Source organism: Stenella coeruleoalba, assembly GCF_951394435.1.
Source record: "Stenella coeruleoalba genome assembly, chromosome: 12".
NCBI classification, from domain to species: Eukaryota; Metazoa; Chordata; class Mammalia; order Artiodactyla; family Delphinidae; genus Stenella; species Stenella coeruleoalba.
The window spans coordinates 24,294,186-24,318,814 of record NC_137158.1 but is presented as its reverse complement, the minus strand read 5'-3'; the positions used below and the strand labels follow the sequence as shown (position 1 = coordinate 24,318,814).

The window sequence follows — 24,629 nt, the reverse complement described above, 5'->3', positions numbered from 1 at the left end:
CAAAAGTCAGGACATGGAAGCAACCTAAGTGTCCATTGACAGATGAATGGATAAAGAAGATGTGGCACATATATACAATTGAATATTACTCAGCCATAAAAAGAAACAAAATTGAGTTATTTGTAGTGAGGTGGATGGACATAGAGTCTGTCATACAGAGTGAAGTAAGTCACAAAGAGAAAAACAAATACCGTATGCTAACACATATATATGGAATCTAAAAAAAAAAAAAATGGTCATGAAGAACCTAGGGGCAGGATGGGAATAAAGACACAGACCTACTAGAGAATGGACTTGAGGACATGGGGAAGGGGAAGGGGAAGCTGGGACAAAGTGAGAATCCCACGCGGAGAGTGACATGGACATATATACACTACCAAATGTAAAATAGATAGCTAGTGGGAAGCAGCCGCATAGCACAGGGAGATCAGCTCGGTGCTTTGTGATCCCCTAGAGGGGTGGGATAGGGAGGGTGGGAGGGAGATGCAAGAGGGAGGAGATATGGGGATATATGTATATGCATAACTGATTCACTTTGTTATAAAGCAGAAACTAACACACCATTGTAAAGCAATTATACTCCAATAAAGATGTTAAAAAAATAATGATTTTGTCTATGTGGTTACATTTCTCTTGTTTACACAGTTTCATGTATTGAGATTTATTTTCCATTTCTGCATTTTTTCTTTCTGATTTAATTCAATCTTTTAATATATGAAACACTTCCATAGTTCAAAAGTAAAAGGTTATAAAAAGGCAAACTCAACACTTTAAATAGGTAAAATATATGGTATGTGAATTATATCTAAATATCTAAATAAAATATCTAAAGAAAAGCCATGCATATTTCCATGTAAAAATACTTAAGTGGTGGTTTCAAGATACCATACAGTACCCTTTTTATGAGGTTCTAATGTATCATTATGCAAAAACAAGCAAATATATGTATATTATTTTCCTCATTCTTTCATTGTACTTTTTTCCCCTTAACACTATATCTCATAGATTACATGAAGATCTTCTTCAGAAATTGCTTTTACGTTAGCAACATTTGCAATTGTGAGTTCAGACTCCATAAAGCAAATCTACTACTTTGTTTCCTTAAGAAAAATACTGATTCCTTCAGTTGGCTTCTGTAAGTATGCCAAATTGGCAATGAGGTCTTTCCAAGCAAATATTTTTATACCCAGCTTCCCCCCTCCCCCATTAAAGAGAGTACCAGTAAAAATGAGAGACTTTGTAAGGGCTTAAATTATAAGGTCATTCTTTTCTGGAAGATAATTTTGCTGGAAATCTTAAGTTATTTTTGAGGCACATATGCTATTTTCTCAATAAATATTTTTTGATGAATGCTATCATTAAGCACTCATGGTGAAAACCAGTATTCAACCAATTGCTAAGTTTTGTCACTTTCATCTCCTACATATTCTAAAATCAATCCCCTAGCCTACCTGCCATCTCCCTCAGGTCCTCATCTTCTCTAGCCTGGATCACAGCAACAGCATCTCAAAATCCTGCTTCTCAAGGCCGACAGATCTTACTAATGCAAATGAGATCACCAGCACCCCAAGCTTAAAATCCTTCAGTGGCGCTCCCCAACCCCGCCCTAAGACGAGCCCTTATGGCGGCTTCAAAGTCTCACCCCTTCCTCCCTCTCCAGCCTCACCTCGCGCTTTATGCTCCAGCAACACCGAATGCCTTGTGATTGCACACCGTCTACTCTTTCCCTTTCCACTACCTGGAATGCTGGCTGACTAACTTCTCTTCAGAAGCGAAGGTAGGTGGTTGGGGGAGAATCTAGGAAACCAGTATTCTTCCAGAGAACATTTTCTCCCAAATGGGGCCTTTTTGAAAACTTTAAAAATATGCAATAAATTGTTATGACAGTTGCAAATTGTTAAAGTGGACAAAACAGGAGGAAAGGACTAGGGATCAAGATCAAATCCCTCGTTGAGGCAGCAGCGGAAGTTGGCTTTATTTCCCCACCAATCAATGGCGCAGGCCCAGCCTCCGGAGGCTAGACCCTACAGGCACCTCAGATTCCTGCAGGTTCTAAGAGACGACGACGCCGGTAGTCTACCTCTAAAAAGCACTCCTCTCTCTCCCACCCCACTGGCCTGGTATCCCCTCCTTGAAGCTCCAAACTCCCTGAGGTAAATTGCTTATCATTCAGTAAAGTGTCTGAGGGAAAACAGTGCTTACTCGGTTAACAATCAATCGAATTAATAGAATAAAGAACTAAATAGGGCTTCCCTGGTGGCGCAGTGGTTGCGAATCCGCCTGCCAACACGGGGACACGGGTTCAAGCTCTGGTTCGGGAAGATCCCACATGCCGCGGAGCAACTAAGCCCGTGCACCGCAACTACTGAGCCTGCCCTCTAGAGTCCGGGACACAACTACTGAGCCCGAGTGCCGCAACTACTGAAGCCCACGCGCCTAGAGCCCGTGCTCCGCAACAAGAGAAGCCACCGCAGTGAGAATCCCACGCGCCACAACGAAGAGTGGCCCCCGCGCGCAGCAGCAAAGACCCAACACAGCCAAAAATAAATAAATAAATAAAAATTTATTTTAAAAAGAATAACTAAATAAATGACAGGGCCTTCTCAGATGTTACTTTCCCTTTCATTAAAGATCTTCTCCCAGACACCGCCCCTACATCGGCCAACGTTCTGCCCCTGCGGTAGCGGAGCCGCGCCCCTCCTTCCCCGTCAGCTCAGACCCCGCCCCTTTTCCTGAAGCCCCTAGAAGACTACGGGAGTTTGGCGCCAACCGTGTTTTTTTAATCCCTCCCAAAGGCGGGAACTAGGAATGTGCGCCGGGGACGTGCTTTGCGTCTGACTTGATTGGCCGTGGGCGCTCAGTCCCGCCTCCACGTGCTGATAGCGCTCTGGCATTGGTGGAGACTCCAGCGAGACCTCGGTGTCCAGAAAGGACCCCAGGTTGCCTTGGGCCAGGCGGGGCGGGTAAGTTGCTGTGGGGTTCTGGTCTGCGCGGGGCTGCTGGGGAAGAGGTTGCACTGCGCGGTAGTACTCTGAGCGGAGGCCGGCGGCGTCCGGGGAGCCAGGGAGTTGAAGGCAGCGGCGGAGTCTGTGGCGGGGGGATGGCGCGTCTGATGTCCGGGGCTCCCAGGAAGCCGCGTTCCCGCCGCCCTCGGATGCAGCTTCTGGGCTTTCACCCCCAATCCCTCTGTGGTCCCTCGAGAGTATCCGGGCGCGGGCGGGGACGAGGGTGAGCGCAGGTAGGAAGTGTCCTTTCGACCGCTCTTCCTGCCCCTCCCCCCCAAAACCAATCTTCCCTTGGAATGTACTCTTAAACCTTTCGGATGGGGTTTTCTGGAGGAATGGGTTTTTCCTGTGTCTGGTGATCGTTGATGTTGGTTGTTTCCTCTCCTATTACGCCCAGAGAAGTTGTTTATCTTAATCTCTACAGCGAAGAGAGTCATGCCTAACACATAGTAGGCCCTAAATCAGATGTGAATGTGTAATTCGTAGAATCTCAGGATTTGCGCTTCAGGCATCAAGTTGGCATTGATTCTGATTCTTCTCTGGTCTTTACCGTTCACCACAGCTCCAGTTCCAAACCTTGCCTCTCTTCGGGGCCCCTCCCCCATCTCACTCAGGGCTCCCCCATCTCACTCAGGGCTCCTTTGATTGGAGGCGGACAGAGGCCTTCAGGGCCAGAATCCCCATACTCAAGTTATCTCCTGGCGTTTCTTGCCATTTTACAAGAGCTCGCCCGTTAAAAAATTTGTTATACTCTTCTGTCTAATGAATATTCTTGATTTTGTCATCTGGCTTTAGAGACAGCTGGGATCTAAGCCCAGATATGCTTTTTACCAGCTGTTTGACCTTGGGGCAAGTTTCTCTTATCTGTTTCCTCATCTGTAAATTGGGAAAAAGAATAGTCTGTACCCCATAGAACTTTTGGGAGTATTTAAAGTAAATTGATAATGTATTTAGAGCATTTAGGACAGTGTTTGGCACATAGTGTACAGTATATGTGGCGTTTGTTATTCTTTTCCCCTTAACATCTTTTTAGGGTTCTCGCTGTATTAAATGTTTCCCATGAGCCTAAAAATACACTCCCCTCTCCCCTGACTCTTTCTCTACACATTTTTGTTTTTCACTACAAATGTTTATTTCATTCCCTCGATTTTTTTCTTAAAGGAAACTGTCTCTTAAAGACGTTGTCCTTTCACAAAAGTCTCGGTGATCCTTCTCTCATCTGCTTCGACTTCACATCTGAATCCATTGGGATTGTTCCTCAAAAGATTATGAGTGAGCTTGCAACTCTTTTCTTGGTTCTCAACTTTGAAAATTTTGCCTCTTCACTTAGGTGCAACTCTCCTATCACAAGCAACTCTCAGTGTATATTGAGATCCTCATTTGAGGAAAAGTGAGAGCAAGTGTGAAAAATCGTTCTTTGCAAGAGATTCTGATACATAAGTTTTCCTCCTCTCCTTCCTCTTTTCCTTTTCAAGAGAATCACTGGCCTTTATAATTTCAAGAGTAATCCCAGCTACAGCAATTATGTCTTTTTTTTTTAATTGGTGAAGTATAGTTGATTTACAATGTTGTGCTAGTTTCTGGTGTACAGCAAAGTGATTTAGTTATATATTTATGTATATGTATATATATATTCTTTTTCATATTATTTTCCATTATGCTTTATTATAGGATATCGAATATAATTCCCTGTGCTACAGGACCTTGTTGTTTATTTTATATATAGTAGTGTGTATCTGCTAATCCTGAACTCCTAATTTATCCCTTCCCCATCCCCTTTCCCCTTTGATAACCATAAATTTGTTTTCTATGTCTGAGAGTCTGTTTCTATTTCGTAAATAAGTTCATTTGCATCATATTTTAGATTCCACGTATAAGTGCTAGCATATGGTATTTGGCTTTCTCTTTCTGATTTCACTCAGTATGACAATCTCCGGGTCCATCCATGTTGCTGCAGATGGCAATATTTCATTCTTTTTTATGGGCTGAGTAGTATTCCATTGTATATATGTACCACATCTTTTTTATCCATTCATCTCTCGATGGACTTTTAGGTTGCTTCCATGTCTTGGCTATTGCAAATAGTAGCAATTATGTCTTGTCTTCTGTGCTATATACTCCATTTTCCAACTGTCTATTTAGACATTTTCTGCTGGATGTTCGATAGATAATTCAACATGCCTTCTTTGGTTCTCCATTTCAGTTAAAAGCATGACTACCTTGTTATTAAAGCTAGGAACTGCAGAGTTGTCTGTAACAAATTGGGATTTTGATTAATTCAGCAAATATTTTTTTTATTACCTACCAACTTGTCAGGCTCTGTGCTGAGAGGTGGGGGTACAATGGTGAACAGAACAGAGCCAGGCCTGTTCTTGGTGGAGCTTATAGCCTAGCGGGTGAGGTGGATATTTCTCTAGGAATCCCACAAAAAAATGTAATCATAAACTGAAAAGAGGCCATGTAGAGAAAGGACAAAGTGGTAGAAGAATATTTAACAGAGGACCTGACCTAGTGGAGAGAAAGGGTAGCCAGGGAAGGCTCAAACATTACTTAAGCCACAGTAACACACACAGATGAGTTGAGTGAAGGAGAACAGTGAGGAAAGAACACTCCCTGCAGAGGCGCTGTGGTGGGAGGGGCAAACTGTGTTCTAGGAGCTGAAGGAAGGCCAATATGATCAGGACAGAGAATGGGGGAGAATGCCACAGACTAACCCTAGAGGAGTGGGGAGAGGCCGGGTCACTCAGGGCTTGGTAAGAAGAATTGTGACAAAATTTGTTTTTTAACCTAAGATCAGCTGGAAGCACTGAGGGTTTTAAGCAGAGGAGGAAACATGATCAGATTTGCATTTTGAAAAGACAGCTCAGGCTGTGATTTTGAAATGGGCAAGATTGGATATTTGAATACCCATTCCCTTAAAATCTTTTTGATTCTGCTACAGAAATCTTTCAGGTCTGGTCCTAGTCTTTATTTCCACTAATAACTTAGTCATCCCTCATTGTCTCCTGCATTTTTTTTTTTTGGCTGTGTTGGGTCTTCGTTGCTACGCGCAGGCTTTCTCTAGTTGCGGCAAGCGGGGGCTACTCTTTTTTTTATTTTTTTATTTTTTTTCCGGTATGCGGGCCTCTCACTGTTGTGGCCTCTCCCGTTGCGGAGTACAGACTCCGGACGCGCAGGCTCAGCGGCCACGGCTCACAGGCGCAGCCGCTCCGCGGCATGTGGGATCCTCCCGGACCGGGGCACGAACCCATGTCCCCTGCATCGGCAGGCGGACTCTCAACCACTGCGCCACCAGGGAAGCCCTTAGGGAGTGGGGGCTACTCTTAAGTTGCGGTGCGTGGGCTTCTCATTGCTGTGGCTTCTCTTGTTGTGGAGCACAGACTCTAGGCGTGCAGGCTTCAGTAGCTGTGGCTCGCGGGCTCTAGAGCACAGGCTCAATAGTTGTGGCGCACAGGCTTAGTTGCTCTGCGGCATGTGAGATCTTCCCGGACCAGGGCTCATACCCATGTCCCCTGCATTGGCAGGCGAATTCTCAACTACTGCTGCACCAGGCAAACCCCTCTCCTGCATGTTTTAATAGCATTTTCTATCTCCCTTGCCACTAATATTTTCTATACTCTTCTTGCTAGAGTTGACCGTCTGAAAAGCAGATTTGATCATGATATTTCTCTGCTTTAAAAGCCTTCAGTGGTTCCCTCATTCCGTAGTGGATGAAGTCCAAGTATCGTAATTATATCACTGGACTTTTCTACAATCTCAATTCTCACATTCTAACCTCTGGGTATTGAAACCCAGGCTTGCTTGTGGACTCTTAGATAGATGCGGGGAGATGGTGTCAGGAAGTGTGTTTGCGAACACAAACCCAGTTTCACTGAACCTTGGGGTTTTGGAAACCTTGAGATAGTGAGTGATAGGGCTAGAAAGGTAGGTGCCTTTCTTGACTTTATTCAGTAGACATTGGGAAGTAATACAAAGTTTTTGAGCAGGAAGTGAGAGGAGCAGGATTGCTTTGGAAGAACTAACCGAACTGTTGTGTGTAACATGTGTTTGGAGAGGGGAGATAGCTAGATAGCTATAGTGGGGGGTCTGAAACAAATTTCGATAGCAAGAATGAGGAAAAGTGGGAGAAGTGTTGTAGGGTAGCATCAGTAGGGATGCTACTTAAAGAAGTAGCAGTGTCAGGAGGTGACAAATGTTGACAGGTGATCTTTTTTGGTTTTGGACTTGGTGAGCTTGGACTTACAGGAATGTGTTTATTAACTTTAGCATCTTATTGCTGACTGTTGCTTGTTTTTTAGTACAAACATATCCTAATTTTCAAGCACTGAGGGGCAGCAGAGGAGTCTATAAATCTGATCTGGTACCACTACTTTTTGTGGCAGTTCTTGCTCTCTATCCTGACCTCCTTGTGTTTGCCCATCAAATGTTTAATCCAAACTGCTTTGCAGTGGTAGAAAATAAAGTAGTGACGTCTAGGAGCTTGTCACCTTAGGAAAGTATTCAGACACCTTACCTTTTTACAAGGGCCCAATAGCATTTAGAGCTAGTTATGTGTTATTAAATTGTAATAACCACAATTGTAATTAAATTGTAATAAAGTTAAAGAGGGAATTCCCTCTGTAACTTAACATTTTTTTTTAATCATCCTTTTTTTTTTTTTTGGCTGCGCTTGGTCTTAGTTGCGGCACATGGGATCTTATTTGCAGCGTGCGGGATCTTTAGTTGCGGCATGTGGGATCTAGTTCCCTGACCAGGGATCAAACCCAGGCCCCCTGCGTTGGGAGCGTGGAGTCTTAACTGCTGGACCACCAGGGAAGTCCCTTAACTTTAAATTAATTAAAATTAATCACAGTTTAAACATCCAACTCGGGGCTTCCCTGGTGGCGCAGTGGTTGAGAATCTGCCTTCCAGTGCAGGGGACATGGGTTCGAGCCCTGGTCTGGGAAGATCCCACATGTCGCGGAGCAACTGGACCCGTGAGCCACAGCTACTGAGCCTCCGCATCTGGAGGCTGTGCTCCGCAACAGGCGAGGCCGTGACAGTGAGAGGCCCGCGCACCGCGATGAAGAGTGGCCCCCACTCGCCGCAACTAGAGAAAGCCCTCGCACAGAAACGAAGACCCAACACAGCCAAATAAATAAATAAAATTTATAAACATCATCTTTAGTGTGTTTGGCCAAATAATGGATTCCCCAATATGTCCATGTTCTAATCCCAGGAACCTATGAATATGTTGCTTTACGTGGCAAAAGAAACTTTGGAGGGAATTCCTTGGAGGTCCAGTGGTTAGAACTCTGCTTCCACTGCAGGGGGCATGGGTTCAATCCCTGATTGGGGAACTGGGATCCCGCAAGTCACGTGATGTGGGCCCCCCTCCAAAAAAAAGAAACTTTGCAGATGTGATTAGGATTTTGAAATGGGTAGAGTATCCTGGATTATCCAGTTGGCCAGTATTATCATAAGGGTCCTTAAGAGGGAAGCAGGGGAGTAAGTGACAGGAAAGGCCATGTGATGACGGAAGCATGAGGAAGGTGGAGAGGGGAGCAAGTCTGACCATGGAAGCAGAGGTCAAGAGGTGAGATGTCACACTATTGGCTTTGAAGGTGGAAGAAGGAGCCACCAGCAAAGGAACATAAGCAGCTTCTAGAAGCTGGAAAGAGCAAAGAACAGTTTCTCCCCTACAGCCTCCAGAAGGAATGCAGCCCTCCTGAACCTTGATTTTTAGACCAGTGAGACTTCTGACCTCCAGAATGTAAGGTCATAAATTTGTGTTAAGCCATGAAGTTTGGTAGAGCAGCAATAGGAAACTAACGGTCATTCACACTGAGCATATTTCATGTACTCAATAGCTACATGTGGCTAGTAGCTACCATACTGGACAGCTCAGATATAGAACATTTTTTATCATCATAGAAAGCTCTGTTGGGCAGCACTGGTCTAAAATAATAGTTCTCAGAGTGTGATCCCCACCCAGCAGCATTACCTGCGAACTTTTTAGAAATTCAGTTCTCAAGCCTCATCTCAGACCTACTGAATCAGAAACTTTGGAAATGGGCCCGTCAAATCTTGTGTTTTAAGTTCCCCAGGTTTTTCTTTTCTTTTTTTTTAAATAGACTTTATTTTTTTAGAGCATTTTTAAGTTCACAGCAAAATTGAGCAAAAATGCAGAGTGTTTGCATATGCTTCCTGCGCCAACACACAACTTCCTCCCTCTATCAACATCTAACAACAGAGTGTTGCACTTGTTACAATTAGTGAACATTGTACACCATTGATACACAATCATTGGTACTTTGATACCTGATTATCCCCCAAAGTCCAAAATTTACATTTGATAAGCCTTAGTTTTTAACCACTCTGCCAATCTCCTACCCTAATTGAAGGCCACTTTCCTGAGCGGGGATTCAACTGAGACTTTGAAGGGTATGTAGAATTTCCAAAGCCGGGGGTTGGAAGGACATTTCAGGCAGGAGAGTTGTATAGAGAAAGAAGTAGAGGGATTTTTCAGGGTACTTGGCAAGTTTGACTTGAGCAAGAGGCCCCAAGCTTTAGTTAGTCAGTTGAGTATCAACCACATGAAGTTTGTCCTAAGCAATAACAGCCATGAAATCATGGGTTTAGAATGCAAGTTTTATTTTTGAATCCCCATTGAAATAAATATGTTCATCTTTGAAAAATATTTGGTTATATGCCACTAAAATTATCCCTAGAGCCCCCAGTGATAGTCATGCCCCATTCTGGAAAACACTACCATAGGGAATTACTGGAGGTACCCTGGGGAGGTAGGATGAGGCCAGTGTTCGTTGAGCAAAAGTCATCTGTGTCCCAAGTAAGCTGCCTGCTGCTGTTCATAATTCTCTAGCCCCAGACCTACCAGCATATTTGATCCTGTCTTTCCTGGCTGGCAACACTTTGGTGGCTCCCTGTTCTCTTCTAGATAGAAGAGGAAATGCCTTAACATAACCTACAAGGTCCTTGGGGATCCTGGGATAGGCCTACCATGGCCCCATCAGGCTGGTGAAGAGAGGGAGACGGGAGACACGGAGGATCTCCTGGAAGAAGTGACAACTGAGCTGAAGTCTAGCTGATTTAGGGGAGAGAACTAGGTGATGGAGGTGAAGAGCTTTTTTAGGTAGAAGGAACAGCATCTGCAAATTTCCTGAGGCAGGAAGGAACAATGTGCATGTGAGCACCTGAAAGAGGCACTAGAGGAAGAGTCAGGGAGAGGAGTTTGCAGGGGCCAGACCCTGCCTGCAGTCCCTGGAGGCATCACAAGCATTGTGATCTTAATGCCGTGCCTTACGAAACTTCTCCAGGATTTTCTGTTGCATGTTAAAGTTTAAGGAACACTTTAGAAGGCAGATGATTCCAGTAGAGATTGGTAAATGCAATAATGACATGTTCAGCATGTTGATAGAATAAGGGATTGGGAATTAACTATGCCTCTAAAAAGTTTTTTTTTTTTTTGGCTGCATTGGGTCTTCGTTGCTACGTGTGGGCTTTCTCTACTTGCGGTGAGCGGGGGCTACTTTTAAGTTGCGGTGCGTGGGCTTCTCATTGCATTGGCTTCTCTTGTTGCGGAGCACAGGCTCTAGGCGTGCGAGCTTCAGTAGTTGTGGCTCGCGGGCTCAGTAGTTGTGGCACGCAGGCTCTAGAGCGCAGGCTCAGTAGTTGTGGTGCACGGGCTTAGTTGCTCCGCAGCATGTGGGATCTTCCCGGACCAGGACTCAAACCCGTGTCCCCTGCATTGGCAGGTGGACTCTCAACCACTGCGCCACCAGGGAAGTCCCTAATTTATTTATTTTTTGTATGGTAGCTGGGCTTGGGAAGGGAATGAGCAGTCCAGGTGAGGAAACAGAACGAGCAAGATATTGTGGAGCTGAAGTACACGGCATATTTCAGGAACTGCAAGTACAGATATTTCTGCTCTAATGTTATATGTAGTCTTGAAAAACCTTTACTTCTGCAAAATCACTCACTAAGACAGGGTTTATGGGAAAAATAGGAGCAGAATAGTCAAAGCCTATCTACTCATATTACTGGAGCAGCAACAGGAACAATATCAATTGTAATTAAAATATCGGCACAGTTAAAAGACATGTTAAATTCCTAGTAAATAAGTATCTCAGTAAATATAGGTATTTTCCTCAAGAAAAAATAAGGATGAAGATAGCTTGATGGAAGGAGGAATAAGGAAGGATTGCGGCAACAAGCAGAGGGACATAAACATCAGAGGTTGTGGGTACAGAGGCAGATGCAGGCTTCATGTGAAATCTTGTGACGGTGGACTGAATGGCTCTGGCTCATTGCCTTGTGTTTGGCTTTGTCCCCCATCCTGCCTCCCACAAAGATTGAGGGAAACCAAGCTTAAGCCCATGCAAGACAGAGCCTGCGGCTGTACTGAGACTAGAGGAAGAAAGGGGAGTGATGGGTATCTAGGGTAAGGGTGGCAGGTACAGGACTAGATTCCTTCTTGCTTGCTGTGTTTAGCTGCTGTTCATTAATGGTGCAAAACTTTAACATCCTGGGAAAGAACTCCATCTGAACCAACATAATTTCTGGGTTATACTGACATCATTTCTCTATTTCTCAATAATGTATGTGCTAACTTGCATTACAGAAACGTGCTGTGGTGGCTGTGGCTAGAGTGTGTGAGAGAAACAGAAATAGAAAAGCACTGATAGACATTTCTAGAAAGGCCTTGGGTTCTGCACTAGGGAAGCTCAACTTGATAATTTTATTTGGGGTAGCTGTTGAAGGTTTCTGACCTGGGAGAGAAACACAGGCTAGACATAAACAGGGTTAATTTTGGCCTCAGTGTGGAAAATGGTAAGAGGAAAAAGATATTGATAGTGTAGAAACTAGCTAGGAGACTTTTATAATAATTTAAGTGAGAAATAATTGTATCTGAAACTGGAACAGTGACAGTGCAAAGGAGACACTAATTTGAGAGATTTAAAGATCACTAAGAATTTGTGACTGCTTGAAAGTGAGTGTGGTGCTAAGAAAGAGTCAAAGATAATGGCAGCTTTTAGCTTGAGAGTGAATTGAGGCAGGAGATGATAGTTTATATTTTCCATATCCAGGCACTTACGTAATTTACTTTCTTCCATTATTATGCCTCATGTAATCACTCTTTTCGTTCTGACTGTCTCCATCTTGGGTTAAGTCTTATCATGTGGACCTTTATAGTAGCCTCCCTCCCAGTTTCTTTTCCTACACTTTTGTCTTTCCAGTTCATTCCACAAGTTAGTCTTCCTCTTTCCTTTCTTTATATCAATGTACTAACTCACCAACCTTCAGTGCTCTTATCTTCTGGAAGTTCAGGACCGGATATGTTGGTTTGACATTTAGTATCTTCTGTTTGACACTAATGAAATTTTAGTTTTGTCTCCCAATCCTGTTCTGAGGTCTGTTTCAACTAGGCTGTTTTACTTACAGTTCTCCATGTCTGCCTTTCCTCCAAGGTTAATATTCTCATTTGGAATCTACAGAGATCTCCACAGATACCTCCCTCTCCTCCATTGACATGCAAGTCCTTCCCCTCCTACCAAGCAAGTCCTTGGCAATGTGTATGCTTTTATTCTCCACACATTTTTGCCAACATTTTGGAGGGGATAGTGGCTTTAAGGGGGCCCAAGGAGTACTTCTAGGGTGCTGGTAATGGTCTGTTTCTTGATCTGAGTGGTAATTCCATGGATGTGTTCAGTATGTGAAAAATATAGGACTGTCTACTTATGATTTGGGCTTTTTTCTATTTTTATGTTATGCTTCAATAAAAAATTTACTCTCTCCCCATCAAAATAAAATATGTCCTGGCTCTCCTAGGCCCTTTGCACTTCAATTTGAATTTTATGGTCAGCTTGTTAAGTTTGGGATTGCATTGAGTTTATAGATAAAGTTAGGGAGAATTGCCAACCTTGATGTTGAGTTTTCCTAAAAATGATTGAGACATATTTTGTCATTTATTTAGAGCAGAGGTAGGCTGCCTGTTCTTGTAAATAAAGTTTTATTGGAACACAGCTGCCTCTATTCATTTACGAGTTGTCTATGGTTGTTTTGGAGCTACAGCAGCAGTTAAGTAAGTCCTTGTGACAGACCAGATGGTCTACAAGCATAAAATGCCTACTTCCTGACCCTTTAAGAAGAAAAGGTTTTCAGGGGATGTCCCTGGAGGTCCAGTGGTTAGGACTCTGCACTTCCACTGTAGGGGGCAGGTCCAATCCCTGGTCGGGGACCTAGGATCCCGCATGCCTCACGGCATGGCCAGAAAAAAAAAAAAAAAGAAGAAGAAAAGGTTTTCAAATTCCTGATTTAGATCTTTTATTATTTTCTCCATAAAGATCTTGTATTAGATTAATTCCTATGTACCTTATAGTTTTGTTGTTGTGAATAATATCTTCTTATCAGTTATGTTTAAAAACTGTTTGCTGTCATATAGGAAACCTGTTGCTTTTGTGTATAATCTTACATTCAGCAACTTTGAGAAACTCTTACCAGTTCTAATAATTTGTAGATTTTCTGTATAGGTGATCATAGTGTGAATAATGGCAGCTTTGTTTCTTCCTTTCCAGTTCTGTCTCATTTCATGTTTTACTCTTTTTGCTAATAGAAGCAAGCTTGACTTTGAAGGAGATGCTTCTATGGTTTTAACATCATGCATGATGATTAACGTGAGGGTTTTGTTTTTTTTTAATAAATTTATTTATTTATTTTTGGCTGCATTGGGTCTTCGTTGATGCACACGGGCTTTCTCTAGTTGTGGCGAGCGGGGGCTACTCTTCATTGCGGTGCACGGGCTTCTCATTGCGGTGGCTTCTCTTGTTCTGGAGCATGGGCTCTAGGCACGTGGGCTTCAGTAGTTGTGGCACACAGGCTCAGTAGTTGTGGCTCGTGAGCTCTAGAGCACAGGCTCAGTAGTTGTGGCGCATGGGCTTAGCTGCTCAGCGGCATGTGGGATCTTTCCAGACCAGGGTTCGAACCCATGTACCCTGCATTGGCAGGTGGACTCTTAACCTCTGCGCCACCAGGGAAGTCCCAATGTGAGGGGTTTTGGGTTTTTTTAGTAGAAATATGTCTTCTATCAGTTTATGAAAGTTCCCATCTTTTTCTTCTTGGCTGCACTGCCCAGCATGTGGGATCTTAGTTCTCGAACCCGTGCCCCCTGCGATGGAAGCATAGAGTCGGAGTCCTAACCACTGGGCCGCAAAGGAATTCCTGTAAGGTCCCATCTTAAACTTTCATAAACTCCAACTTTGCTGAAAACTAGTGTTGAACTTTACCATATGCCCTTCCTATGCAGAGGTTGAGATGATCATATTTTTTCTTTTCTAATCTAGCATGAAATATACTAATTTTTAGTTAGTAGACTATTGTTGGATCAGTTTTAGATTTACAGAAAAATTAGGAAGTACAGAGAATCCCCATATGTCACCCTACACCCCCAGTTTTCGCTGCTATTAATATCTTACGATAATTTCTTATAATTAATGAAAAAATTGATACATTATTTTTTAATTTTTTATTTTTTTTGCGGTACGCGGGCCTCTCACTGTTGTGGCCTCTCCCGTTGCAGAGCACAGGCTCAGCGGCTATGGCTCACGGGCCCAGCCGCTCCGCGGCATGTGGGATCTTCCCGGACCGGGGCACGAACCCGTGTCCCCTGCATCGGCAGGCGGACTCTCAACCACTGCACCACCAGGGAAGCCCCGATACATTATTATTAATTGAAGTCCATAGTTTATTCAGATTTCCTTTATTTTTACCCAATATCTGTCCTTTTTTTTGTTTCAGGACACCATATTACATTTAGTTGTCATGTCTTCTTGGGCTCTTCTCGACCGTGGCATTTTCTCTCATTCCTTGTTTTTGGTGTCCTTAGCAGTTTTGAGGAGTACTAGACAGGTATATTGTAGGATAATCCTCTAATTAGAATTTGATGTTTATCTCATCATTAGACTGAGGTTATGGGTTTTGGGAAGATCAAAGGTAAAATGCCATTTTCATCATATATCAAGAGTACATATTATCAGCATGATTTATGACTGTTGATGTTGGCTTGATCCTTTGACTGAAGTAATGTTTGTCAGGTTTCTTCACCATAAAGTTAGCCCCCCACCCAATTCCATACTCTACTCTTTGGAAATAAGTCACAGTGCAGAGCCCTCATTTAAGGAGTGGGAAATTAGGCCCTGCCTGCTTTAGAGTGGAGTATCAACATAATTTATTTGGAATTCTGCATGGAAGATCTGTTTCTTCTCCATTTACTAATTTACTTATATCAGTGTGGACCATGTATGTTTATTTTATGCTTTGGGTTATAATCCAGTACTACTTTAATTTGTTGCTCAAATTGTTCCAGCTTTGGCTATTGAAAACTCTTTCAGTTGGTTCCAGTGCCTCTTTGACATACCTCTGTTAGTTTCTTTTTTTTTTTTTTTTGACACTTCCTTACTTTCTTGCACTGTAAGATGCTCCATGTTCATCTTGTGCATTTTCTGCCCTTGTCTTAGAATCAGCCATTTCTTCAAGAAGCCCTGGTCCATCTTAATGGAGAATAGTATTAGAAGCCAAGATATGGATACTCCTTGTGCTTATTGCTACTTTGCTGGTGGAGCAAAGAAATAGTACATATGTGTCTACTAACTGATGTATATACATATACCTGAAAATATTTCTGTATATAATCATCTGTATCTATGTTAAGTTAAATGTGAGTTCTTACTGATGTCTTCAACTGTAATCCATTACCACAGGGATCATTTTTAGTGTGTTCTCTTGCTTTTCTGTAACCTTCCACTTCAGTAGCAAGAAACCTGGCTCCCACCATCTACCACCCATCTATTTAAATTGTTCAATTCCAATATACACATATAACAGTATCAGAACTAACAACTCATACCCTGCTGGGAAGCAACTTTATCAACTAGAAGACAGTGCTTGTATGAATTGAGTTTTTAATGCTATACTATCCTAGCATTTTTGGAGATAAATCTTACTTGTCAGTAGTGTATTTTTGTTTTTGTTCTTTGTTTAATGTCTTGCTGGCTGCAGCTGGCTAATTTTTTTAAAGGCTATTTCTATGTTCATAAGAAAGATTGACTTATAGTTTTCCTGTCTTGTAATTTTCCTGTTTTGCCCTGTCTTTGCCCAGTTTTGATGTCTAGACTATACTAACCTAATAAACATATTTGTCTCTCAGCCTTCTTTTTTTCCTATATGTTGTCTGGAATAGATTATGGTTTATCTGTTCTTTGAAGGTATGATAGGATTCACCTGTAAAACTTTCTGGGTTTAGTAGTTTCTTTATGAGTATATTAATTACTGTATCAAATAATTTAATCCTCCTAGATGTGTACATATTTTCTGTTTCTTCTTCAGTCAGTTTTGGCAAGTTACATTTTTCTAAAAAACTATCCATTTCATTGAACTTTCAAATATATTTTGTTAATAACTTAATCTCTGCTATATGTGAAGCTGTCACTCCTTTTTTATTCCTAATGTTTGTGCCTTCTTTCTTTTTCTTTATTAGTTTTGCCAGGCATATGCCTATTTGATTTGTCTTTTCAAACAGCCAGTGTTTATTTTTATTCATCTTTATAGTGTTAGTTTCTTTTTATTAATTTCTCTTTTTTATGTGTTTCTTTCTTTCAGTTTACTTTGTTCTTTTTCTTGAGTTGGATGTTGACCTCAATATTTTGTATTCTTTTCCTATAAATTTATTTAATGCTATAACTTTTCCTCTAAAAGTACTATTTTGATTGTACCCCACAAATATTTTGTTTTGTGGTGTATTCATTGTTATTTAGTTCTATGTATTTCCCAGTTTCCATTAATGTTTGTTCTTTGACCTATGTTTGTAAATTTCCAAAGGAATTGAGAAATTTGAAAATGCACTGTTAATTTCAAATTTTATTGATAAAAGCACTTTATGAAATTTGTTGAAACTAACTCTATTATGATATATTGTCAGTTTTTATAAATATGCTTGAAAGTAATATAAGTTCTTTTACTGTAGGTAATATATCAATAAAAATCATCAGATCAAACCCGTCAATTTTGTGTTGAGAGCTGTATCTTTAAATCTCTTTAACTGCTTTATTAGCAGAGAAGGGTGTGTTAAAACCTCTATTATGACTGCTTACCTGTATCAGACAAGGTCCAATCAGGAGACAAAAACCACATGGTAATTTGAAAAGAGAAAGCTTAGTGTAAAGAATTATTAACAGAGGTTGGAATAACTGGGAATTGGTTAGTAGAGTTAAAGATAACCCTAAGGAATGTAGGAATAGCAGATATAAGGATCAGCCACCACCTTTAGGGCTGAGATAGCTCATCCGAAGAAGAGCTGTCTCCCCCTCATTGGAAAGAGTGTGGCCAGGGCTAATTGGATGGTGGAGAAGTTGCTAAGTGCCTTTCTAGTGACCTTCCTTTGTGTGCATGGGGAAGCTCCTGGATGTTGCTGGCTGTCAGGTGCTGTGGGATCCAAGAGTTGGAGAAGCTGCCCTCTCCATGAGCCTAGCAGGAGAAAGCTGTGTCCTGCAGGAGCCCATTGTAATAGCAGCCTTACGTATAGGAGGCAAGCATGCAGAAAAATTGTGCCCTTGCAGGAACCTAGTGCTGGAGAAACTGTCTGCTGCTGGAACTGAATGCTGGAGAAAGCTCGCCCCGCAGGAGCCTGGCTAGCCAGGCACACTGAAACTAGGAGGAGAAACTGGCTTCCTTTCCAGGCTCCCTCCAGCACTCTCTAGTGACAAGGCTGTACGTAGCACCAGCTAGCAAAAGAGAAATCTTTGCAAGGCCTACCTCCATCATCACACAGGGTAGATATAGAATAAAGAGACATCATAATTGCCACAGTTCCTTTAACTTTATGTATAGGACATAGTGAGAAACCACATATATTCTTTTGACAACTTCTTTATGTTGCTATGTATATATATTATTCTCAGAAACAATTTTGAAGATCTCATAATGCTACATCTGGTGTGACTAAGAAATGGTCTATAATGCTACATTATATATAATGTAGTCTATAATGCTTGTAGCATGTAGTCTACATGCATGTAGTCTAATAGCATGTAGTCTATAATGCTTCTAATGAAGATCTCATAATGCTACATCTGGTGTGACTAAGAAATATATATCTATATATATATATATTTATTTATTTATTTGGTGATAGGGGCCTAGAAGTTAAGGTTTGGAGACAAAGATCCCGTGAACAGTTGGAGAAAATTTAAGACAGATGAGGAACAAAAGATCCAGGATTTGTTAGATCTTTTGTATTTCCCAGTTTTAATTTACCAAGACAAGTAGAATCTTTTTTTAGTAGTAAAAACTAAAACTGTGTGAAATGGTATGCAATGAAAGCTTTGATCTATTTGATCAGTTTTACCAAATCATCTTTTTAACCAAATCTTTAGATTAATTGATCTCCATTTTGTAAAAAACCCATTGACTGATGCCCCCCTCTCCATGTGACACTTCACACCTAGGAGTTGATTACCGTCAGGAAGCCTACGAGTTTCTGCTCCATCAGTTGAGTTTTGCTTTACCAAGAGTCAGTTGTGTTATTTGCCGAATGTGATTATGCCATTTGTGCCTTTTGTAATTATTGCACAAGCTATATTATAACAGTTGATTAATCAACTCAGCTATTCGGAAAAAATGGGGAATGTGGGGAATGAAGAAAAAAAGATATACATATACCTTAATTTTATTTAAAGGAATTATATAAATTGTATTTGTTGTGGTAGAACCACGACCTTTTCTTTGAGTATACATCCAATGGTTAGAGTTCTGACTTCTTTCTTGCACACCCGTAAGACGTTGCTTATGATTTCCAGCACTTTCTTCATTAGAGTAAGAAATTCGATACTTCTGAGTCAGTCGGAGTACAGACTAGATTTTCTTTTCCAGTATTTTGGATTATCTCACCCTTACTTGGTTTGGCAGCAACTGTAAGTGTCTTGCTACTCGCCTTTTAGTCTTTCCAGAACGCTCAGCCTAGTTTTCACTGGAAAATAACTCCCTTTGGTAATGTAATCTTTCATCATACTACTACTTAGAAAAATAAGGAAATAAACATAATTGGGTTTGATAATAAATGCACCTGGTTGTTGGTAAATGAATATCTCAGTTGGTGGGAGCAGAAGTGTGCAGGCACAGGTAGCCTTAGTGACCCCAAGGAGCCACAGTGGCCATAGTTCTTTGACCATAGGCAACATTCATGTATTTTACGGGCAGAATGGAGAATGTCAGATAAGTCAGATTTTTTTTTTTTTTTTTTTTTACTGCTTTGGATTCTTACATTGCTACTAGTCTTGCTGCTACAAACAGTGCTACACTGAATATTCTGGTATACACATTTTTGTAATCATGTGCTTGTATATCTGTAGAGCAAATTACTAGATATGAAATTGTTGGATCAAAGAGTGTTTGCATTTAGAAACTTGATAGCTATTGCCATATTGCCTCCATAGAGCTTGTACCAGTATACACTTGATGTATTAGAGTATATACATCACTCTTTTCCCACACCTTTACCAACCTAGTATAGTATCGAACTCTTTGCTTTTTGCCCATCTTACTCCTTTATTGGTGAAAACACATGTGTCTAGAGTCCCCAAGATCACCACCAGATTTGATGATTTGCTAAGAGGACTCAGAACTCACCATATAGTTGCACTTTTATGATAGTTGGCTTATTTAAGTATACAAGTTAATTTATATTTTGTTCTACTTTATAAAATTAACATCATTTACTTTGTGGCATGGGTTAACCATACCAGCAAGTTTAAGATTTTTGTTTTCTAGTTTTAGCTTTTGGAAAATGTTAGATATTTAAAAAAAAAATCACAATAGAGTGAACATTGTCAGTGTGTCCAAATTTGAAAGTTGTCTTTTAACTTAAAGCTAAGTTTAGTCTCTGAATTGTGAGGTTGATTTTAACAGTGGAGAATATTTATATTTAATACTTTAGATGGCGACTATCAAAAAGAAATAGGATCATGGCAGCAGATGATGACAATGGTGATGGAACAAGTTTATTTGATGTCTTTTCTGGTAAGAGCTCATTTTAATTGTCTTTCTAAGTTTACTTATTTATTACTTTTTTCTTTAAACACACACACACACACACAATTTTTTCCTGACCCATTTGATACTAAGTTGTATACATTATGGTCCTTTACCTCCAAATACTTCAGTGGGTATGTCACAAGAAAAAGTTGGTTTTCTTACATAAGAACAGCATAATTATCAATTTCAGTAAATTTAACAAGAATACTGTAATTTTATTTAATCTACCATCTTTATACCAGTTTTACCAGTTAACCCAATAATGTCCTTTATTATTGTGATTGGATTTAGATCTATCATTTTATTTTATTTTTACAAATTAATTATTTTTTGGTTGTGTTCAGTCTTTGTTGCTGCATGTGGGCTTCCTCTAGTTGAGGCGGGGGGGGGGGCTACTCTTTGTTGCAGTGCTCAGGCTTCCCGCTGCGGTGGCTTCTCTTGTTGCAGAGCGTGGGCTCTAGGTGTGTGGACTTCAGTAGTTGTGGTACGCGGGCTCAGTAGTTGTGGCTCATAGGCTCTAGAGTGCAGGCTCAGTAGTTGTGGCTCATGGGCTTAGTTGCTCTGCGACATGTGGGATCTTCCCAGACCAGGGCTTGAACCCATGTCCCCTGCATGAGCAGGCGGATTCTTAACTACTGTGCCACCAGGCAAGTCCCTCTATCATTTTAAATTTTTAGTTTGTCTCATCAGTTTTTGTTCTCTCTGATTTTCTTGCCTTCTTTCAAATATTATTTGAATATATTTTAGAATTCGATTCTAATTTATATATTAGCTTTTTGGCTACACCTCTGCATTATTTTTTACAATTGGTTTCTGAAGGGATTGCAATATACATCTTTAACATTTTGCAGTCTACTTATTTAAATGTAAGAATCTTTTTATGTAAGTTGTATAATCTTGTACATATTGTTGTGTTTAACCTCCATCCATCCCTTTATGTTAAAGATGTCGTGAACCCTTGATACAGTGCTGTAATTTTTATTTTAAACTGTTGTATGTATCTTAAAGAAATTAAGAGGAGTTAAAAGCAATTAAGTTGAAATATTAGTCTTTTATATTTACTCAGTTATTTACCATTTTTGTCCTTCTAGGATCTAGTATCATTTTCCTCCCCATTGTCTCTTTTCTTCTGGGACTCCGGATATATAGTATGTGAGAACTTTTGATATACTATAAGTTAGTAAGATTGTTCTCTCTCTCTTTTTTTAATCTTTTTCTCTCTGTTTTTCCATTTGAATAATTTATTGATCTATCTTCAAGCTTACTGGCTCTTCTGTTGAAATTTTTACATTAGATATTGTACTTTCAGTTTTAGAATTTTCATTTGGTTCTTGTAGTTGTTTTTATTTCTCTACCAAGATTTCCAATGAGTAATTTTGCATTGCATTCTGGACATTGTAAATGTTATAGAGACATTGGATTCTGTTATATTCCTCTGAAAAGTGCTGGTGTTTTTAATTTTAGCAGGTATTTATCTTGACTGAACTTAATCTTCTGTCTTCCCTGTGGTGAACAGCAGCTGAAATCTCTGTTCAGCTTTCTTTAGCTTTAGCTGGACTTTTGGGAGTTCTAACCTTTACATGTGTAATTTGGGGGTCATTCAGATTTGGGTACAATTTGAGGAGTCCTCTCTGTGGCACTCCGGATTTCCTCTTTGTGGTTGCTGTTATCACCCCTAAAGTTTTTTCTCTGTTTCTTTAAGCTATCAGGACTAGAAGTTTCCATCTGAGTTTTCACTGCCAAGTGTGGCTCCAGCTAGAGCCTATCGTTCCACAAAAACTTGTAATTAAAGGGGGATAGGGTATTCATGCAGTGCTGTTCTTTCAGGTGTCTTCTTCTCTCCAGTTTTTGCCTGCTTTAGATTGCTCTTTAGTTCTTCAGATTACTTTTTTTTTCTTTTTTTAATTTAGGTACAATTTATATATAACATTATAGTAGTTTCAGTTGTACAATGTAATAATTCCATGTTTGTATATATTACGAAATCACCACAATAAGTCTAGTGGTAGAGCGTTGACTGCAGATAGCTTTTAATATTTTGTTTAGAGTTTATAGTTTTTGCAGGAAGATTGTTCTGATAGAAACTATTCTGCTATTATTGGAGTTGTAACCTTCTTACTAGTGTGGGGGTTTTTTCTTCTTTTTTTATATTTGAATTTTATTTTATATTTTTATACAGCAGGTTCTTATTAGTTACCAATTTTATACATACTGGTGTATATATGTTAATCCCAATCTCCCAGTTCATCCCACCACCCCCACCCCCACCCCCGCCCCTACTAGCTTGTTTTTGAAAGTGAGTTTTTAAGTCTAAACCTGTGTACTAAGATGTGTGTGTTTATAAGGATGTACAAAAGCTTCTAAACAACTTTCTTTTTTGACACTGGACTAATAAAGTCTTTCTTTTTCTGGTCCTTCAGAGTCAGAATAGAAAAACTCCACTAAGTGCATAGAGTCAGTTTTAACTAGTCTTTGATTTTTTTTTTGCAGCTTCTCCTCTTAAAAATAATGATGAAGGTTCTTTGGACATATATGCTGGGTTGGACAGTGCTGTTTCTGGTATGTAAATTCTATAATAAAATACTTTCGTTTTGTTTGGTCAGTCTGTTGGAAGTGTTATTTTGTTGTTAACAATTCCTGGAGTAACTCATAGCTCCTCAACAATCTGCCTTTTCTTTGAAATCATTATACTCAGGTAATTATTTTTTTGCCCAAAGCTTGATCAATAAAATAAACTAGCCTTTAGGTTTGTTTTTCATCTAGGTGTCAGATTTTTTTTTTTTTTTTTTTTTTTTGCGGTACGCAGGCCTCTCACTATTGTGGCCTCTCCCGTTGCGGAGCACAGGCTCCGGATGCGCAGGCTCAGCAGCCATGGCTCACGGGCCCAGCCCGCTCCGCGGCATGTGGGATCCTCCCGGACCAGGGCACGAACCCGTGTCCCCTGCATGGGCAGGCGGACTCTCAACCACTGCGCCACCAGGGAAGCCCCTAGGTCTCAGATTTAATTGGACCTTGTACAAAAATATTTTGTACCATTGAAAACGAAACTGATGGTGATTTCTACCTATATTACCACACATACTGTCACAGGCTACATGATATTAGAACTTTTGAAAAGGGTAGTTACTATAAATATTTTCAAATGTATCAGTAGGAGTATGATATGCCGAGAGTCTAATGACCTATCCAAATGAGAAAACCTTTCTGTAATCAAATCTTCTAAAGCTTCGAACAAATGTGATCCTTACACCTGATTTGTTGACAGATTTGTTTTAGGTAAATTGGTTTTCCAATTCTAATCTGTGAAATCAGTATAGATTTGGATGAAATGCAAGAGATGGAGAATTGTAGAGCCCTTTGGGTAGAGGTAGACAGTACATCAAAAAGCCTAACACATGTATTTTTCTTTTTACCCCAGCTTTATTGAGCTATAATTGACATATAACATTAAGTAAGTTTAAGATGTACAGTATATTGATTTTATACACTTAAATATTGCAAAATGATTACCACCATAGCATTAGCTAATACCTGCATAGCGTCACATGATTACCATCTATTTAAGATCTAGTCTCTTAGCAACTTTTGATCATATAATATAGTCTTATTAACTGTAATCACTATGCTGTATATTAGATCCCCAGAATTTATTTGTCTTATAGCTGGAAGTTTGTACTCTTTGATCAACATCTCCTCTTTTCCCCCACCCCCAGCCCTTGGTAACTAGCGTTTTAGTGTCTGTTTCTATGCATTTGGATTTTTTAGATTCCACATGTGATATTGTGTAGTATTTGTCTTTCTCTCTCTGACTTATTTCACTTAGCATAATGCCCTCAAGGTTCATCCTTGCTGTCGCAAATAGCAGGGTGTCCTTTTTCATGGCTGAATAATATTCCGTTATATATTTATATATGCACATATATTTACACACACGCACATGTATACATACATATATGCACCCACATATACCACATCTTTATTCCTTTTTCTGTTGGTGGACGCCTAGGTTGTTTCCATATCTTAGCTATTGTGCATAATACTGCAGTGAACAGAGGAGTGCAGATATCTGCGATTCAGTTTTTATTTCCTTTGAATATATACCCAGAACTGGGGTTGCTGGATCATATGATAGTTCTATTTTTAATTTTTTGAGGAACTTCTATACTGTTTTTGATGGTAGCTATACCAATTTAGATTCCCACCAACAGTGTACAAGGGTTCCCTTTTTTCCACATCTTCGCTAATACTTATCTGTTGGTTTTGTTTTTTTTTTTTGGCGGTACGTGGGCCTCTCACTGTTGTGGCCTCTCCCACTGCGGAGCACAGGCTCCGGATGCACAGGCTCAGCAGCCATGGCTCACTTCCCGGATTGGGGCACAAACCTGTGTCCCCTGCATCGGCAGGCAGACTCTCAACCACTGTGCCATCAGGGAAGCTCTGTTGTTTTTCTTTTTTTTTTTTTTTGCGATATGCCGGCCTCTCACTGTACTCCGTTGCGGAGCACAAGCTCTGGACCCACAGGCTCAGCGGCCATGGCTCACG

General features: G+C 40.6%; 1 protein-coding gene across 2 annotated transcripts in view; it reads left to right on the top strand.

Moving 5' to 3' along the window:
* Nucleotides 1-2,886: 2,886 nt before the first annotated feature.
* The window catches only part of CASP8AP2 (caspase 8 associated protein 2), a gene marked incomplete at its 3' end in the record, with an annotated part of 40,768 nt that continues 19,025 nt past the window's right edge, over nt 2,887-24,629 (top strand). For both annotated transcript variants that reach the window (XM_079938668.1, XM_079938669.1), the window contains exons 1-3: nt 2,887-2,963; nt 19,990-20,072; nt 22,578-22,646. In XM_079938668.1, the coding sequence (XP_079794794.1) occupies nt 20,018-20,072; nt 22,578-22,646 (124 nt within the window). In that variant the 5' untranslated portion in view covers nt 2,887-2,963; nt 19,990-20,017. The remainder of the gene's footprint in view (nt 2,964-19,989; nt 20,073-22,577; nt 22,647-24,629) is intronic.